Source organism: Tympanuchus pallidicinctus, unplaced genomic scaffold (genome assembly GCF_026119805.1).
Source record: "Tympanuchus pallidicinctus isolate F22 unplaced genomic scaffold, pur_lepc_1.0 scaffold22, whole genome shotgun sequence".
In the NCBI taxonomy this organism is placed as follows: Eukaryota; Metazoa; Chordata; class Aves; order Galliformes; family Phasianidae; genus Tympanuchus; species Tympanuchus pallidicinctus.
Window position 1 is genome coordinate 14,524,348 of NW_026294739.1, and position 18,784 is coordinate 14,543,131.

At 48.1% G+C, this 18,784-nt stretch overlaps 1 protein-coding gene across 9 annotated transcripts in view; it reads left to right on the top strand.

Moving 5' to 3' along the window:
- Window positions 1-12,303, top strand: part of ARMC9 (armadillo repeat containing 9) — a 57,498-nt gene extending 45,195 nt beyond the window's left edge. For 8 of the 9 annotated variants that reach the window (XM_052686885.1, XM_052686886.1, XM_052686887.1 and 5 more), the window contains 3 exons: window positions 1,484-1,613; window positions 5,980-6,152; window positions 8,681-12,303. In XM_052686885.1, coding sequence (XP_052542845.1) covers window positions 1,484-1,613; window positions 5,980-6,152; window positions 8,681-8,703 — 326 coding nt within the window. In that variant the 3' untranslated portion in view covers window positions 8,704-12,303. Of the gene's footprint in view, window positions 1-1,483; window positions 1,614-5,979; window positions 6,153-8,680 lie in introns of those variants that run through there. The other variant, XR_008207736.1, reaches the window with a different exon arrangement.
- Window positions 12,304-18,784: the final 6,481 nt, after the last annotated feature.

The following is an 18,784-nucleotide window of genomic DNA, read 5'->3' on the forward strand; positions in this document are numbered from 1 at the left end:
GTGCCTTCTGAACCACATCTTGTTCATATCTTGCCAGTGAAATGCATTCGCTGACCTCTGTCTCCTTATCTGTGCTGCTGATGCTGTCTGGTGGATTGCTTGCAGAGATTTGTGGGGCGGCTTACAAAGGGAATCTGAGCAAGTCAGCAAAGCAAATGCTAATTTTTGAAGGAGAGAATGGATTTAATGCTTTCATGATGAAGAAAATGCTGCCAACTGTAATGTCCTCATATTTTCTAACCTTTTTTTGTATCCTCTGAAAACGTTTGCTAACTATTTTCAGTCAAAACTGTGTGCAGATGGATACTAGTAAGATAACTAGATTGTACTGCTTATAAAGGCTCTCACAATGCCCGGTCAAATGTCGTTGCTGTGAAATAGAATATGCAATTTAATGACCTCTTGAGTATCAGGAAGCTACTCATTTCAGAGTATGTGTTTTTCAGCATCACACAAATGCTTTGGTTTTCACAGTTTTATGAGTTCCAGTCATGAAATGAATGATGAAAGACCAAGAGTAAAAAGAAAAGCTTTATGTGAACCGTTGATATCAACAAGGTCATGTCTCAAGGAAGCAAAACTTAACATCAAGAAACCTCTCCTGCTGTCTGTGTCCTCTGCACCTGGATCTAGTCACCTGTTGTTGTGTTGCCTTCTCATTTTTCTGATTCTGTCTAGGACCATCTTCCCATGTGATCAGTTTGGAAATGTGTCTATAATAGTAATTCTGACCTTTTTTTTTGCCTCCTACAAGCAGAAAACTTGTGGACTGAAGATGAACCTCGGTCATCTTATTATACTCACAGTGAATCCCAGACAGAATATGCACTAGGCAGCCAAGTTCTTGTCTGAAAGGGGCCCGAACTCTATCCCTATCAGCATGTGAGCAAATAAACAGGAGGGCAATCTGTCGCAGGCATGGGAGGAATGCAGAGAAATGGAGCTAGGGATTTTCCTGCCCTCATATTGGACTTGCACATCTTGATACTCTTGTGTCTCTCAGCAAGCTGACTGTCCTGTTTCACATTAGCACAAGGCAGAAGGTGAGATTTATTGAGCAAATGTAATAGAGCTCAATTCTGACAGAGGTGTCCTGAACACTTCTTTTTTTTTGCCTGCTGTGGCAGCTGTTGCTGTGGATATGGACAGACCGGTGCAGGTGGTTGCATTCCTGTGACTTTAATAAGGCATCAGATATTAACTGATACATGTTAATTGGAGGTCTGTGTGTTCCTAGCCCATCACAAATGCAAAGTGGAGCTACTTTGAAAATGATCGAAGCGTGTTTTGCTTTGCAGTTGTAAGGGACCAGAAGTGTGCACACGTGCAGTTAGCTTGGCTCAGCTGATGAGCAGCAGAGTGCTCTGCCACAGTAACTCAGTAGCCTGCTTTTGTCTCTGCTTTTCTTTCACACAGCTACTTGATTGTGTTTCTAGCAAACTGTTAAGAATTCCTCACTGAATTGTGTTTCCTTTTAAAACAGCAATTGAAATGAAGCCATCTAAAATATTCTCATCAGGCCATAGGATGGACCGAAGCGTTGAAGCTGGTGATATCTTGTCTTCCCAGTCTACTGACTTCACCCAAGACAAAGTGAATGGGCACTCTCATAGGTATGATTTATCCAGATAGATATCTAAGAGTGTGAGAGGAGTCTGAGGGGATTTACCAGCTAATTCCATGCTGCTGTGAAGACAATCTGTGAAGTCATTTGATGTATGATGTAGTCTGGTCTGAGACAGCTGTGGTAGTGCTTGCCAAACAAAATACCCTTAGCAGTGCCAGAGGCAGCCATTCAATTTCTAAGCATCTGGTCTAGAATGGGAGAAACCTCAAGCAAGATGTTACTAATGAACATCACATGTATGCACAGCCTGGTTTTCTGCAAGTAAAGCTTCCTGATTGCTTCCTTAAATGACTCTACTGTACCCCATGAAAAATCATTGGAATAGTAAAGAAAGAGGTGTAGCTATGAGAAGAGGGCAGGAATTAATGTACAGAAGAGAGATTAAGCATTTAAGTGGATATGCTGTGTTTAAACATGCTGAGAAGCTGGCATTGCTGACTGCAGTCCTTGATGGTTTGTTTCCTATGTGGGAAGAGCAAGGAAGTCAGTATTACATGCTCTCCCCGTAGAGAGTTTCAACTTTGTCTTGAAACAATTTCTGTGAAAAGAAGAGAGATCTTGCTCTCCTTCTGTTCGTACATTGAGCCCTCTGCAGCTTTTGTCGTATGGAGGACGGTGATGTTATATCCTGGATGAGAAGTAGGAATTCATTAGGAGTTGGACCAAGATTGACCAAAGTTTTTCAGGACCTGCATGTGTCCTTCAGACGTTAACAGCTTTTTCCTAAAGCTAATTTGATTGGGCCAAGTTTTAAACAGTGAGAGTATAGAAATGTTAATAGCAAATACATTCCAAAAGTAAAACACAGAATGGGTGGAGATGCGTTAAAGGTTTTAGTGACTCTTCATGGTCAGATTTTTCAGAAGGGCTTAATTACCCATGTCAGTTAAAGCTCCAGCACTCCTGGGAACTGCATTATTTGCTTAGAGCTTTGTTTCTATGTGGTGTACAGATTCTTTTATATATATATACGCATAAATATATTCCAATTGTGCTACTTCCATGGTGAGATCTGAGAAATAATATACTGTCAACAAATTATCGCTGTTGAGCAGTTGAAGTGCTTAGCTGTCGTACTATCCCAGCATTACTGGTTTTACTTCAGTGTTGCCTCTCTTAACATTAGCTAAGCACTTACTACAGATACAGACAGACCATGAGAATGTTGTGACCAAATTGCTTGCTTTGTGCTTTGGCAGACGGTGGGAGGCTATTTCTCAGGCTTCAGCTTGCAAGAGATGATAAATAGGGAGTATCTTGCCCTCAGTGTGTGGCTGTGCTTTCCTGCAGTCATTATCCATTGTTAAAAAGATATGTCCTCAATAATCTTGAATATTTCTGAATATAAGTGTGTCTAAATCTCAGTAATACATTTCTAACTGAACGGATGCAGCACTGCAGAAGGAGGTGATATCTCTTCATCTCGTGCTCCCTCACCGTGCATACAGTAATTGGGATTTACGAAAGCAGCCTCAAGTTACAAATGTGGGAATGCAGCCATTCACAGTCCAAGCAGAACATAGGGTTTTCTGTGTCGGGGTCTTTTGTTGATATGTTGGTGTTGCAATAGCTAGACCTGCCTTTTTGTTCTTCCTTTCGTTCTTTCCTCCTTGGAAGCATACTTTCACGTGTTTGCAAAACAGAGTGAATTAATAATCCTTGCTTTGGTCACGTCTACTGTCAGAGGAGCCTCCTTACTACAGAAATACTGAGACCATCCGAAAAGTTCTGTGTGAAAAAGGAAGACTGACTCGTGGAGATGCTGAGAATTTCTCCTCTTCCTTGAGCAGCATTAATTGAGGATTTAACTGCAGAGAGATCTGCAAAGCTGCATTTGCAGTAAATCAGTCTGAGATGCCCTACTAGTGGCTTGTCCATCACAGTTATTGTGTTTTTGTAGGAACAAATGGTTGCAGCTGATGCAAGCCAGACTGGCAGCTGCTTCTGCACTGTTCTTCTCTGCTGCATTTTGATCCACTGGGCTTTGAGCAACCTGGTCTAGAGGGAGGTGTCCCTGCTTATAGCAGGGGGGGAGTTAGAAGTAGGTGATCTTGAAGGTCCCTTTCAGCTTAAATCATTTTATGGTTATATGAGTCCATGTAAAAATACAGTTGTGTTGTGCTTCTTAGCTAACAAGGCATGCATCTGTAATAGACTTGAGTTTATGGTGGAGGCTTGCTTAAAAAATCCCTTATTTTTTATCGTGACTAGGGCCAGTATCATCATAAAGAGATTAAGCTCTGGAGGGTCTACTCCATTCTCCCCTTTCTTTCAGTCTGGTAAAATTGGCCAAAAGTCTGAGTGTGCTTCTCTTGGAGAGAGCAGTTGATACGTTCCATTTATATGTCAAGTCTTGTCACACCTCTTGGCTTATTTAGATCTCAGTGTCAGTCTGTTGTGTATTCGAGTAGACAACTATTTCCATTTTTCCAGACAATTTTCATTCTCATCAGTGCAAATGTAGGGTTTTGCTTTATTTTTTTGTGTTAGAGCACTTGCTCTCAGCTTGCCATACTTTGTCATAATTGACTTCTTCACCAAATATCACAGATCATTATCCCACAGCGGATTTTGCTGCTTTTTTTCTCAAATCCTAAAGGATTCTCAAATCCTAACGGATGCCAGATAGGTAAAATACCATTGAAAACTGAACAACCTGTTTCTGTTGGTCTTTGTGTATTGATGTAGTAGAAGATGAAGTAGCTCAGTGACACCTGAGCACAGGGAGACTTGAGGTGTGCTGTACATCCTGTCAGAATACCAGCAGAGTGTTCTTTGACCTTTACAGTGTTTGCTAGTGAGTTATTTCATATAATCCTTTTCAGGCAGTTTGCAAATAACGTGAGCCATCATACAATACCATTTTGCATTCCTTCTCTTTGATAAAGGTATTTGCAAGTAATGAAGAATCTTATTTATGGCTCAAATACTGCTGAGGCTGTTGGGTCTTGCTTTTTCATCTGTGTTAACACACCTTAGTCCACATAAGATACCACAACTGTATTGAAACGCAGCACTTGAGCCCGAGTGGATAAAACTACAAACAAGCCGTAACAATGAAACTGTTTTATGGGGGGAGACATTTAAAGGTGTGATTCAGAGCACAGGGTAAGTTTAACCCATCTCTGGATTCTGGCTTTGTTTTGCTGGTTTTGCTGCCATCTGCCACCTCCTCTTTTGAAATGGTGCAGGTTTGATACTTGTCATGCTCAGTGGAAGGTGCAGGGCTGCGGAGGTGGTTCTGAGGAGACCAGTTGGTGTCTGTCCCTAATGGTTAGCACATAGGAATGCAAAATATGGACAGTTAATGTTGCATCAAGTATAAAGAAGCGCTGGCTGCCAAATCTCCCTGCAAGGTGAAGCAGGGGCGATCGTTGACTCAGCAGCATTCCCAGGAGGCAGGGAGGGATTAAATGTCTTGAAAATCCCCTAATCACCCTCTCTGATGCTCACAAAGGTTCTTTTGATGGAGCTAATAACACTGCGACTTTCCAAATAAAATTTAATCACCTTCCTTTCGATGGCACTTTTATGGATCTCCTACTTTGACTCTGCTTTTATTTCCTTTTAATACAGTGTGCTTCTTCATGAAGCTGTTATTTCACTTTAATCTTTTCTCCCCTTAGGAGAAAATTGCCTTACCAGAACCAGCGTGAATATAGATCTGAAATTATGTTACAAACTTATATTTCCTAGTAGCCTTCACTTTTTGTATACCAGAAAAAATATATTTATGCTAAGGACAGGAAAGGACAGTGTGTCCTCATGTAGTTATGGACTAAATCCTGAAGACTGGTATTCTTGCAGCATGTGCAGAATATGAAATCACAGCAGTGTTCTCAGTGTGAGCGAGGTACCTGTGTGCTTAGGGAATGTATTTTATGGAAGCTATTGTAGCTTTTTGTGCTTTTGATAAAGACTTTTGGGAGATCTATGAATCTTGTCACAGCTGGGAGCCAGCAAGGCTCTGCGTCTGTTGGTGTTGTGGCCTACAAGGATGCATTCCTATGCTGTAGTATCCCTATATACGGTTTGCACCTCTGAATGAGTCTGTGTAAGAAAAAGGTGATAGCAAACAATGTGGACAAAACAATGTCTGTTACTTGTTTGTGAGGGGCCTAGCTTAACAGGTTCAATGGTGTTGTCTAAAGAGCCAGGTTTGAATAGAAGAGGCACGTCCATGGAGCTCGAGGCTGTGGTGGGTGCGTGCCCTGCAGCAGTACCAGTGCTGTCATGTTCCTCTCCATTTGATTGTCTCCCTGAATATGGGATGCTGTCACTTGGTTTCACTTGATTGCAGGCTTCCTGTGCCTGTGTTTCTCTCCATGCTAACCCTTTTCCATGTCCTACAGTGAGTTTTCTTCAGCCTTTACCAGCAAACCTAAGATCCCTCGCACTCCTGAAACGCACAGTGCCAGCCCCAGAAAGGGAAAGATCCCAACCATTGCCCCCCAGTTCTCCCAGTCTGGACCCCAACAAACGAGCCGTCCCAGCTCCTCGGGATCGTCCACAAGGAGCAGACAGAGTAAGTGGAAACAGTCATCATTCTGCTTGTCAGCACTTTGGGTGGGAAAGGAGGGAGTTCTGCAGGAGCTCTCCAGGAATGAAGTCGTGTGCTGCGAGTGTGCCAGGAGTATATGACATTGTACTTGTCATCTGCAGGACGCACAACCATGAAATTATATCTTGCTGAACACTGCTCCTCTTTCCAGACTATCATGTGAACAGAGACACACTTTTTCCTGTCTCTGGGTGGAGAAAAGTGGCCCAATTTCTCCAAAGTCTCGTATTAGACATTCTCTGGATGTCATTACTGTCTCTTTAGACACTTGTTCGCTCTGCTGTATAACTTGTCTAACGTTCTTGAATTTGGGTCCCTGGGTGTGTCCACACTGCCACTGAATGCAGACCAGATGTTAGCAGGCAGCCAGGCATGGCGTGCTGCTTGTGGCAGTCATCCTTCTGCAGGAGACTCACATTTAAGAACCGTCTGGATGAGTCGTTTCCTGCATAATGCAAGCAGCACTAGATTGCAGTGGGCTCAGAAGAGAGGAGGGTGGTGACCTGAGGTTGGAGGGGAGAGAAGGAAGCGTGCTTCAGGCCTGCCAACCTCAGCCCAGTGAAGCAGGAATGCTGGTCTCAGATACTCATGCAATTGTGTGTGGAGATGAAGGGGTGTGTAAGCTGTGGGTTCTGGGGTGGAGGGAAAGGCGATGGTGCATTCCCAATGGGAAGGTGCATTCTTGAGTGACAAGTATAAGCCTTTTCTTTGGAGTGCAAATAAAATGCCCCTGAGGCCAGCAACAATTAAAATTGGAAGGAGCAATGTGCTGTATGTTCCTATTCCGAAGGTGTGGTGAGAGATTTAGTAATGATCACAAGGTAACAGCAGCTCCACTCTTAGCTGAAACTGTTACCTTTAAGCATTTCAGGAAAGTGAGGCAGCTCTGAATGCTTCCTGCACCTGCCCAAGAAATGAGGTGAGTGCTTATTGTTAACTTCTCATTCCAGGTAAGGAAAATGGAACATAAGGAACTGAAATAACATAGAAAATCATCAAAGAGAAGGAAAGAACTTCCTATGTCTTCTGTGCTGCTCACTCATTGCTGTTTTAAACAGTTTAAATGTGCAGGGAGGGCACCTTTCTTTCAGGGAGTACAGGTGGGGCAATGGAAGGGAAGTGTCCCTGGTGGCTAAGAGTGGTTTTGACATGTTGAGTACTTGCTTGAATAGTCCCGTGCTTAGGTAATACTGCCAGCTCGTTCAGCTTTACTTTTGCTGAGTGTGCCCTGTGTTTTACCCCTGACATCAATGCTCTCCATTTCCTGTGATAGAAGTACTGACTACACGTGGAGCAAGTGACCAGCAGGCTGTTCATTTCAGTTCCTGTTTCATTTCCAGAGTCAGTAGTCCGTTGAAGAGGAAAAGCTTTACTGAATAAGGGGAAAGCACAGAATGGGTGTGCACACCAGAACTTGCCCAAATCCTTATTCTGGTTTCTTTTTTGGAGCTTTTCACTTCATGATGCCTGTGTCCTATGAAAGATGTGAAATACGTGTGCTGCTTTTGTAGGGATATGGAGTAAGTTCCTTTCCCAGGGCACAGTGTATACTGCAGCTGATTTTGAAGTTGTGTTAGAGGAGCTTTAATCAGAGTTCCATGTATATAATGTGTCTCTCTGGAAGACTGTCTTTACTTCTTGGATTTCTTTGGAATTCTGCAGAAGAACAAGCTCAGGGCACAATGAGAAAAATATGAGTTTCTGATTGCACTCACTCAATGTGATTTCTTTAGAGATGCAGTTTTAGCTTTCTTTTGATGTTTGTTGTGGGTGTTTTTACTGGAAATAAGTGGCTTTTACACAAACTGAACTAACTGGACTGGAGTGTGAAGGGTGTTTGGAATGCCTGAGGAATGCAGATGAAGCACAGGTTCTCAGTGCAGCTCCAGCCCTGGGGCCAGGATCCTGCCTGAGATGGAGCCTGCTGTTAGCAGAGTGCCAAAGCTACACCTTGCAGCAAAATGAAGCTCCTCCAGATGCCACCAGCCATGCTGGAGCTTTCTCTGGCTCCTCTTCCTAGCTGGTGCAGGGGTAGCAGCGTGGCTGGAACACAGAATGAATCTCCAAATCTGGAGTTTTTCAGTTGCGCTTTATGTGCTCTGTGTGCACATGGCTGAGTGATTTAATCTGCCTCGTGCCTTACTCTGCTGCTGTTCCAAACACCTCTTAAGGGCAAGCCAAAGAGAAGGGATGTGTGCATTGTACCAAGCTGTGCCCAGGGCATGGTGGAACTGGAGTGGAACAAAAATCTGTGCTAAAGGAAGGAGCATGTGACTGCGAACTGGTGGGTGGCTTCCTGCTGCTCCAGGCATTCTTTCAGTATCCCTGACAAGTTATTGCCATAAACACTTTCTGCATTTTTTAAGTGGTTAAGGTGCCTTTGTGTATGTTCTCTGTGGTGGCTGTGTCACTGTAGAGTTCCCCTCAGGCAGCTTTTGCCCTTTGATAAATCTTGCTCAGTTGACAAGCTCTTTCTCTTTATTTTCCTGCAGGCATCCAGTCCTACAGGAAGTGAGAACAGTTCCTTTCCTCGAGAATCACCTGTCACATTGCTGAAGGACAGAGCCAGCTTCCTGTAATGAGCTTTACTGGCGACCTACTGAGAAGAGGTTGTTATCACTGCACGGCGCACGCCTTGCACGGTGATTCAGGGATTATCTGATGGGCTGCATCTGCTGTCGTCTCTCAAGCTGGCTAAGACAAAGGCCTTGTTACAATTCGAGGTCTCATCAGCTGCCCACAGCTGATACAGTAGATGGATATAGTCCCAGCATCTCTGATAGTTTAAAGAGACATTGCTACCTCCAGGAAAGTCTCTTCCTCTCTGCTTTCTGTGTCAGAGTAAATGGCCTTTGAAAACGATGCGTAGGGCTCAGCCAACGAGCTGTCTTGTTTAGGCATTGCTTGCTTGTAACTTGCTCTGTTGTCTTTTTAATTATGCTTTTGTGAATGAGTTTGGGAATGCCTGGGTTCCAGGGATCAGCACTAGGAGAGAAAGCATACCTGCCTGTGTAGAACTACTGCCTGGAGCAGCTGTGTGTGGAGTGAGGTCTGCATTTGAACATCAAAGGCTGGAAAGTATTTCATCAATGTGTGACAGTTGTAAAACTGTGTGCCACTGTCCAGCTGCTCACCTCACCTCTGGGGATCTGATCAGCAGGTTTATCTGTGGTAATTACTCCTATTCAAATGTACTTTGCCTTGGTACTTGGCTGCCACTGAAGCTGTAAAGCACAGAAGAAGGCAGTGTGTTGTAAATTGATTTAAAAAGCAAATGCTTTTAGGTAGGTACAAGAAGGGAGAAGTTAAAGCTTTTGTGTTGGAGTTCCACCGTGAGAAACAAATAAGATGAACTCAGCCCAAGAGGTCAAGCAACTCCAATAACGGCAATTACCTCCACCTTGAGAGCAAAGAGTTGTAAAGTCAGCAATCGTGTCCAGATGAAAGCTTCTCTGTGATGAGACCTCGAATTGTTCCTCTTGGTACGTGGTGGCAACTAAATAGCCAAGGCCATTTCCTCTCTTGATGTGATTGCCATGAGACCAGCATGCTGTGTCACTGTCTGACAGAAAGGCATCCAGCACACCAGTTCCTCTCACCCCTTCAATAACAGACTTCAAATTGGAGTTAGGATCTCTTGAAGAAAAAGACATCCTCCAGTCTGAAATCTGATCATATTGATATGAAACTCAGTAAATCCACAGGGCTCACACAAAGCAGGCAGAGTACGGGTGTTACTTTAACGCCCAGCTGCATAGGACATAAAGTGATTGTAGGCAGCTAATTGCCCCTATCCTGCAGGTCTCTGAGGTAGATAAATCACAGAAAAGCTCTGATCTGTGCTTAGATTGACCCACCTCCTCTCCAAGTTGATAAAGCAAGTAATGGAAAGATGCCTTTTGGGGAACCAATAGGGGCTGCAATAGAAGGCAGCCATAAAAACTCACGTAGTGGATTTGCATAGTAGGCAGCTTTGCTTTTTCCTCTGTGCTTTTCTTTTTTTTTTATTTTTTTTGCAGCATGTAATATCAGCTGTCCAGCTGTTAACACTGAAGTGCTATGCATGCTCATCTGCATCTGTAGGTGCATAGAGAACCCCAGCAGCTGAGCTGAGATTTAGCTCACTGCAGCGCTGAGTTTCGCATTGGAGACAATTTTTTGTACTAATGCTTGAGAAACTCCATTTGCCAAATACTTGAGAGGGACTGTGTGTGAGCTTCAAAATAAATCATGGGCTGAGCAGCAGTATGAGAACCTGACAAAATACTGTGTCCTTCTGTTTCTGTCTGTTCACGAAAATGATGCCGGTCAGAAGGGATTGAAGCTGTAAGAAGTGTTGATTTTGCCTTTGTTAGCAGGACACCGCTGCCAGAGGTTGAGAAGTCCCAGAATGATCAGGTCAGTCTCACACACACACACACAGCAAATTCTGCACCTCTCTCTTAAAGGTTGCTGTATGCCACGCAGAGGTTGCTGCCAGATCCAGCAGCAGCCTGGTGAGTTCCTAACAGGAGCAGTGGAGATTGCCTGCTTGAGTGAGAGGGGTGTGACTGTACCTGAACTGGCTGCAGTGTTACTTGCAATAAGTGCACAAATGGCACAAGACATGGAGCTGGGATTTTTTTCTTGTGTGACCAAAGTGCTGTGTGACACTGGCATGCTTTCTGCATATTGTCATGTTTATCTTCAGTGTTATTCAGAGTTATTGAGTATCTTCAGCTGGAAGGGGCTCACAAGGATATTCAAGTTGAACTCCTGGCTCCACACAGAACCACCCAAAAAGCCAACATTCCCTCTGAGAGCATTGTCCAAATGTGAACTGCACGTCTAATTACGTTTGCATGGAGAGTTCATTCTATATACTTTAAAATCATCTGACACTGACAGAGCAAAATTGTTTCTAAAGGGATATATTACTTTTTCTCTCTGTGATAAGTTTGTTTGGTGTTTCATGGATATTCAGGGTGTGCATTTGTTTACTTTCCGCTGTTTTCTTTGTGATAAATTCTGTCCTCAGCAGCTTTGTCTCCACCTGAATGGAAAGCACAGCTCCCTCAAGCAGCCTGGCCCACAGCTGCGGAGCTGGCGTTGTTTGCTCCGAAGTGCTGCAGTGCAGGCATGAGCCTCTCACCGTGCTTTGCCTCACAGAATAGCCCAGGTTGGAAGGGACCTCAAGGATCATGAAGGTCCCAAGCCTCCAACACATACAGGGCCACCAACCTCCCCATTTAATGCTAGACCAATCTGCTCCGGGCCCCATGCAATCTGGCCTCGGACGCCTCCAGGGATATGGCATCCACAACCTCTCTGGGCAGCCTGTTCCAGCACCTCACCACTCATAGTAAAGAACTTTCCCCTGACATCCAGCCTAAATCTTCCCTCCTTCAAATTAAAACCATAGTTCTTGGGCCTTTATAAAATGGTGGATGTTACAGCACAGGGAAGAGAAGCATTGCAGTGCGTTCATGCACGTCTTTGAGTAGTAACAGTGGGATGGCAAGCGAGCTGCCTGCCTTCCTGCTGTTCCTCCCCGCTGAAGTTCATCTTTGAGCCAGACCTTCCTGGCAGCACATCCGTCCTCACACTTGGTTGCAGTGTGGCTCAGTGCTGGACCAAGTCCCAGGAGGGGAAGTGCTGGAGAGCAAAGAGGTGCACCTCGCTCAGCCTGCCTGACCTCGGGGTGGCTGGAGCAGGCCCTGCCTGGCTGTACCTGGCTGTGGAGCACCAGGGGATGTGTGCACAGCTAACAGAGGCCAGGACCAGCAGCCCTTCTGGCCTGGCATCTGCGCAGTGCTTGGTATCAGACCTCTTAAAGAGAGCTGCTTCCCACCTCCTTGCTGCATGCTGCCCTGTGAAGGAAAGGCACTGAGTTCACTACAAGGTCACTGTCCAAACTTTGCTCTTCCATAACCTGATACTCTGCAATCAGCAGACTGAATGGCCCTCTGTGACATCCAGTAGCTTTCTGGAACATGTCCTTTTATTGCAGATTCCTTCCTGGCTTATATTTACAAGCAACGGTGGTGTTAATTTGTGGAAATGAAAGTGAACAAGCCTCAGATATCCAGGTGACAGCATTAAATGTTTGCTTTGTGCTTATCTTCAAATACACAAAGTGCTGCTCTGGTGCGATTTTAAGGCCAAAGTTTTGGAGAGTGCCAGTGGTATTATTCGCTGTGGATGGGAATGACTTCATGAGGTATTTAATTTAAAAGACATTTTCTTTTTCCATTTGACAAGTCTTTAAAGTGTTTCTTCACTTTATTTGCTTTCCTCTTAATGATGCTGAGAGCTAATTTTAAGAATAAATGAGGCAGTTGGGTGGGTGCCTGAAAGAATAGCATTGCTCTTGCAGATGTGTGAGCTGTTTTGTATGTTAGACCTAAGGAATAATCCTGCTTTGTCGCTCAAGGTTTCACTCCGAGCATGTGGTCCTTTTGCTCTGAACAGTGATGAAAAAGTGGAGCTAACGTGAGGATGAGCTGTAAGTGCTGGAAATAGCAGCTGGGTGCCAAGGGATACGGCTCTGCCTTCGCTCTGCCATGTTCTGCTCTGGCTGCCCCAGTCCTCATCTGGATCCGGTTGGCTGTTGGCAGAGGTCGAATGCTTCCTGAGAACAAGTGGCTTCATTGTTCCCATCTGCTCATTGGGCTCATGGTTCGTATTGGTAGCATGGAGGAGGACCATGAGCACCAAATGAAGTGCCGGCGCTGTGCATCACACCCCGGGTCAACCCAAAACGGCAGAGCGAGGATTGATTTTGGGGTGAGTCTCGTCGGTTCGGCTCAATTTCATGGCTCCAGGTCCTGTTTGTGTAGGGCAGAGTGCAAAGCTTAGCCACACCTCAGCTGGGTGACCTTACACCTTTCTGGTGAGAGTAATGTGTCGATCTGTGGAATCCAATGTGAAAAAGGAAAATCCAGATCTCCCGTTGCCCACAGCTGTGGGTGCCCCATCCCTGTTGGTGCCCAAGGCCAGGTTGGATAGCATCTGGGCAGCCTGAGCTGCTGGAGGCAATCAGCCCACAGCAGGGGATGGGGATGTCGGCTTTAAGGTCCCTTCCAACGTAAGCTGTTCTATGATTCTGCAATCCATGCTGTAACTCTCCTTATGTTCATTATTTGCTGTGGTGATAAACACAAACTGTCTTCAGCCGAGCTCAGCTTCCCCCAAGCAGTTGTGAGGACACAGCACTCTCCTCGTGGGGAGCAGGGGATGGCTCAGCCCCTCATGGAAAGCTGCTTGTTCCAATTCAGGTGCCTAAAACATTGTTTTTCATAAGAATTTGCCTCCTACTACAGTGCCTGCATACAGATCTGGCCTGGTTTTCTGGAGAGCATGTGTGTTGTTTCCTGCCTACTTCCTTCCCTCCCTTGAAATTTTGTTTTGTTTAGGGCTTTTTTGGCATTACTTCTTCCTATGATGGGAATTATTCTGCAGGGCTGGACTGTGTGCTCTGTGGCACAGGAAAGGCACTCATTGCACAGCAGCACAGACCCGATCCCACCGGCAGAGGTTTTCCATCTCCAGCCGGAATTATGCAGGAATCTCCTTCCTTTTGTGCCGGGGCTGATTGCGATCTCTCATTACCTTTCCCTTCTGACTTGTGACGCCAGTGCTTTATGCAGAACAGTGTAGTAAAGAGACCAGTCTGGGGCAGGTCTGCGACGGAGCACGATCGATATTCATGCAGCCAGGGAGGAGATCTCTGTGCCTCGTTAGGCGCCACTCCATCCACCCACCATCCCTGGGCAGTGGGGATGGAGCAGTGGGGCCGGAGCATGGTGATGTAGTGTGCCATTTTTTACCATGCTCGCCATTGCCTTGAGCACAGCAATGGATCATAGGCCGCCTTATCTGAGGGACGAGGTTTGGTGCCGCTGCTTGGCACGGGCACTGCCCACATGTTCCTGTCAGTGACCTTCCTCTGGGCTGTGAGTGTGGTTTGTGCTGGGAATACCCTGTCCCAGCTGGAGAATCAGCTCCTGGGGAAGCATGTCCTTGCTGGGGCTTGTTGAGATGATGGCAGGGGGTGTGATTGGCACAGAGGTGTGGGTGCAGACCTGCTCATTGCGTACCACAGGAGCTGGTAGAGTCTGTGTGCCCCGTTACTCAGCACAGAGCAGTTACAGAGACAGGAAAAGGGCTTTTCTTCCATGCCTCCCAATAGCTGCCATAGGGCAGGCACTGTCCCAAGCACGCTGCTGGCACCAGAGCTCTGTGCCCTGGGGCAGGGGGGGAAGCACAGCAGAGCTCATGTAATGCAGGGCTGTGTGGGAGCTGCCTTCAGCCAGCTCTGTTACCTAATGCTGTTTTGATGCACGGATTCTCTCAGAGCAACTCAGATCGAGTTGACTTATGCACCTCTGATTTCTGTTTGGCTCTTAACCAGAGAGAGGTTAATGCTATCAGTTTGGTGCACCGGTGGGGAGTGCCACTGGGGGTTGTTCATGGTCACCATGGAAGAGCGGGGAATAGAAACTTCACCGCACCCATTTCCAGCCATCTGCGAACATCACAGCATTGAGAAATACCTCTGTGCCCTGGTGGGGCACTTGTCTGAAGTGCAAACAGAGCCGCAAAGAGCGTGGAGCCGTGTCTCCCTCTTATCTCTTCTTTTAACTCCTTCCACCCTGAGCCGTTCTGCTCCTGCCTGGGGCTGGGAATGCCAAAGCTCAGCATGAGGCTGCTCCTGGCTCCCGCTGGGGCTGAGCGTGGGGCTGGGAAGCAGGCAAGGTTTGCTCCCACGTCCAACAGAGCCATAAGGAAATTGCAACACGTCTTAGCCAGCACCTGCATAACCCAGCTTCATGCAAGGGCTGTTACCCAGGATCTGACTTTTCCTCCACTCCATAAGCACAAGCCACGCCACAGATTGTGGCAGCAAATCCAGCACGGCATTTCCTTTTGTTCCAATAAGCGCTGATAAGGAGGTGCAAAGTGGGAGCACGCTTTGATTCCTCGCCGTGGGGAGCGACGCCCAGCAGCAGCAGCTCCCAGAGCTGCACCTGTTTTACCGCAGGCAGCATCTGCTGGGGTTCCTGCCGTGATGCTGAAGGTCGTTTCCAACGTCAACCATCCGCATTTGCACAACGGCGCCCGGTGAGGCTCTGCAGCAGGAAGGTGGGAGTGGTTGGAGCAGGTTGGAGCTGTCCGGCGTCATACAAAAACCTCCGTAAATAGGCGCGCATTCTTCTGCCTCTCCCCTCCCTCCTCACTTATTACCCATTGATTTCCAGATTATGCTAAAAATAGCCTCTATTTCCTGGCTGGGAAACGTGTCCCTGAGCGGAGCATCTCTACTGATCCCAGGTGTAGGGAGCAGTGGGAGTGCTTCCGTGAGGTTGGGCTCTCTGCTGGCCAGGGGGATGCTGTGCCACCTTCCCCCATTCCCAAACCCTCTGTAAAACACAGCAGTGCTTTGTTATGGCCATTTTGTTGGAGACTGGGGATGGAGAGGCACTTGAAACCCAGCAGCACCCGAGGGCAGGGCGGCCCCAGACACCTCAGGCCTTCAGACAGCAAATTCCTCTCCAAATTCCTCCTTTGGAGATTGTGAGATCGCTTGCTCCGCTTCCCCAGGGGAGCACCTGCGTGTGTGCGAGTACAGCTCCACTTTGGGGTGCGCTGCAGGTGATACCACAGGCACACATCCCCACGCAGCAGTGGGACTTGGTGCTGCCCACTCCCAGATCTGTTCTGCACATGGGTTTCCCAGGGCTGCAGGCGGAGGGGCGGCTCATTGAGCCCCCCCAAATACAGGAACAGAGGTGCTGCTCTCATCCCTCTCGGAGCCCTTCTGCTAGGAGAACAGGGCAGAGCCAGGGATTGTCCCGCTAGCAGCTCGGGATCCTTTTCCTTCTCAAACACATCTATTTATTTTTCTTTGGAGTATTTTTCTGGATGTTGCTCAAAGGCACCGGGCTGGCCAAGCCTTCCCACCACCCTCCTGCACCCGGACTCAGTCCTGAAAGCCGCTCTCTTTGCACAGCACTGATGTTCTCCTCTTGGATGGAAGCCCGGAGCCGTCCCCACGCCTGGGAAGAGCTGGGGGGCTCAGCGGGAGCACGGCCCCAAGGCAGGGAAGAGTGGGGCAGTGTTTGGGGCCAAGCGCTCTGAAAGGGCTCAGTGTGTGAGCTCGGTGAGTCAGCGGCGGTGGGAGCCAGCGGGCAGGGAGTGCTGCTGCAGGAGGACATGAATATGATGAGTGTGGAGGGCAGGCAGCGCGGCCAGGGCTGAGAGCTCGCTGCTGGAGGGGCCGCGCTTCACCTGGAAAATCGAACTGATGAATAATGGTTGCTGGGTGCTCGGGTCCTGGGCGAGATCCCAGTGGGATGATGGAAGGGTTTTCTGCTCTGAAGGTCGAGGTCAGTCTCATAAAGCAATGTCGGGCTGGAAGTGGCACGTGCTGTTGCAGTTTTGGCTGTGTGAGAGCATGCAGGAGCCAAAGTGTGTCCAGGAGGCGAGGAGAGGCCCCTCGGCTTGAGCTCCCCACGACCCCTGTGGGCACAGAGGGTGTGCAAAGAGAGTGCTGCAGCAGTGTTAGAACTGGGTGTGAATAGGAAAGGCATCCCAGGAGGATATGCTGCTTTATGGGGCTTCGGTTGACAGAACTCGTACTGAACTTTGCTGAAAAGTCCTGCAGGTCTATTTCCTCCTGACGTAACTGCCTGCAGCCCCATGCGTGGGGTTGGGCAGAAAGGACATACCAGGGATTGGCAGCCACCCAGCCACCCCAGTGTGCGATGTTCCAGACCCCATCCTTCCACCACACCTTGGTTTTATTGTTTGATGGGGCTCTATCCTGCAGGAATGTGCTTTGCTGGTTCTGCTGGCTGCTGACATGTGTCTTTGCCACCTCAGTCGCCATGCTGCCCTTTGTACCAAGCTCTCCATTCCTCTGTCCTTCCCCATCTCTCCCAGGCTCTGTGCAGGTGCTGCTCCAGGCTCCCACCTTACAGCAGTGCCCCTCAAGGTCTGTAATTTCTGTCCTACACTGGGGTGAAGCAGGCTGAAAACACTGCATGGAGCTTAGCCAAGGACCTGTGTGAGCTGTTGGTTCATTCCCCACCCCTGGCACAGGGGTTGGATTGGTGGGGTCCGGAGCATCCCTTGGGCAGAGTTGGGGCTGTGGCTGCAGCCCTGTTGTGATCCATGGATGCATTAGCTCAGTGGCCACCGCAGCCCACAGCATGACTTCACTGTCGGGTGCACATCCCAGCATGGAAACCAAACCTCAGGAATGCAGCTGGGTGTGCCGGCGCTGTGCTCCTCACCCAGGGCTCAGGCATGGCAGAATGGCAGAGAGCCCCCCGGACCAGCAGAGTGCAGTGCCCCCTCCAAAGAGCTGCAGCTGAGCACGGTTTTTGGGAGGAGACGCCCGGGAGCACTAAAAAACCTGATGGAAAGTTGCAGCAAACCGCTTGGCTCTGGGCTGTGCTGGAGCCTGAAAGCAGCAGGGCTGCTGGGAGGGGAAACTGAGGCACTCCTGGTACACCCCCCTGGCAGGGATGAACCACGGCTGCTGGTAGATAACCACGTGGCAATCGGGAGCTGCCCGCTCCCAGCAGCTCACCCCACTGCCCAGGGAGGGAAATATTTCCCCCCCCCTGCCTCCCCTCCCCGCCACCAGCCACGGTTTCCCCATGAGCAGCGGCCAAGCAGCAGCTAGAAAACACATAAAAGGCTGCAGAGGGCTCGTGGCAGTCCCAGCTGGATCCAGCTGTGGGCTTAAAGCAACAGCACTGCTACAGCAGGAGAAGCGAGAGTCACAGGGGCACACCTCCAGCAGGGACGGGCTTCAGTGGGAGATGGGGCTCCTGACCTTGCCACGTCACCTCCCAGCTCTGTGCCACTGCAGGGGCAACGCAGTGTGAGCTTTGGTGCAGAGACCCTGAAGAAGTGAGGGGTTCAATTTCCTTTTCTCGCCTGTTTTGGGAAGAAATCATGCAAATCCCAGCGTTGGGTGCCCAGTGGGGCAGAACCCCCCCCCCGGTCCCTGCCAGTGACCCAAAGTGTTACTGGGCTGCTGTGCGTCGGGCTGAGCCCAAGGCCCCGCTCTGGTCATTGAAGGGCCAGGGCTCATTTGGGCTCCCTCAGGTTGCACCCTCCTGCAGGAAACCTGGTTCCACAGAATGGGTGGGGGCACTGGGAAGAGATGGGCTGGGTTTCTGGGTGTGTTCTTGGTTGGCAGAAATGGAATAAAGCAGAAAAAGAAGAAGGAAGAAACCCCCAAACGGAAAATCCCGCAGCAGGAGCAGTGAGTTGGCTTTTCCCAGGGACACAGAACCCAAAGCGCCAGTGGGAAAGCACTGGCTGGGTCAGCATGCCACAGGGAGGTCTGTGGGGATTGCATATGCATTATAAAAAAAGCTCAAGCCTTAAAGTAAAAAAGGACAAAAAAAAAAAAAAAAAAAGAAAAAGAGAGAGGATTTAATTTAATCCAAGTCTGCTTGGATTGAAAACTTTGTGGTTTGCAGGGGAACATCGAAACGAGACATTTTGGCATCATCCCGCTCCTCTCCCTTTCCCTTTGCTCGAAACGATGCCATGCAGATCCAAATCAATGCCCTATAGGCCCTAAGTGTCACCTTATA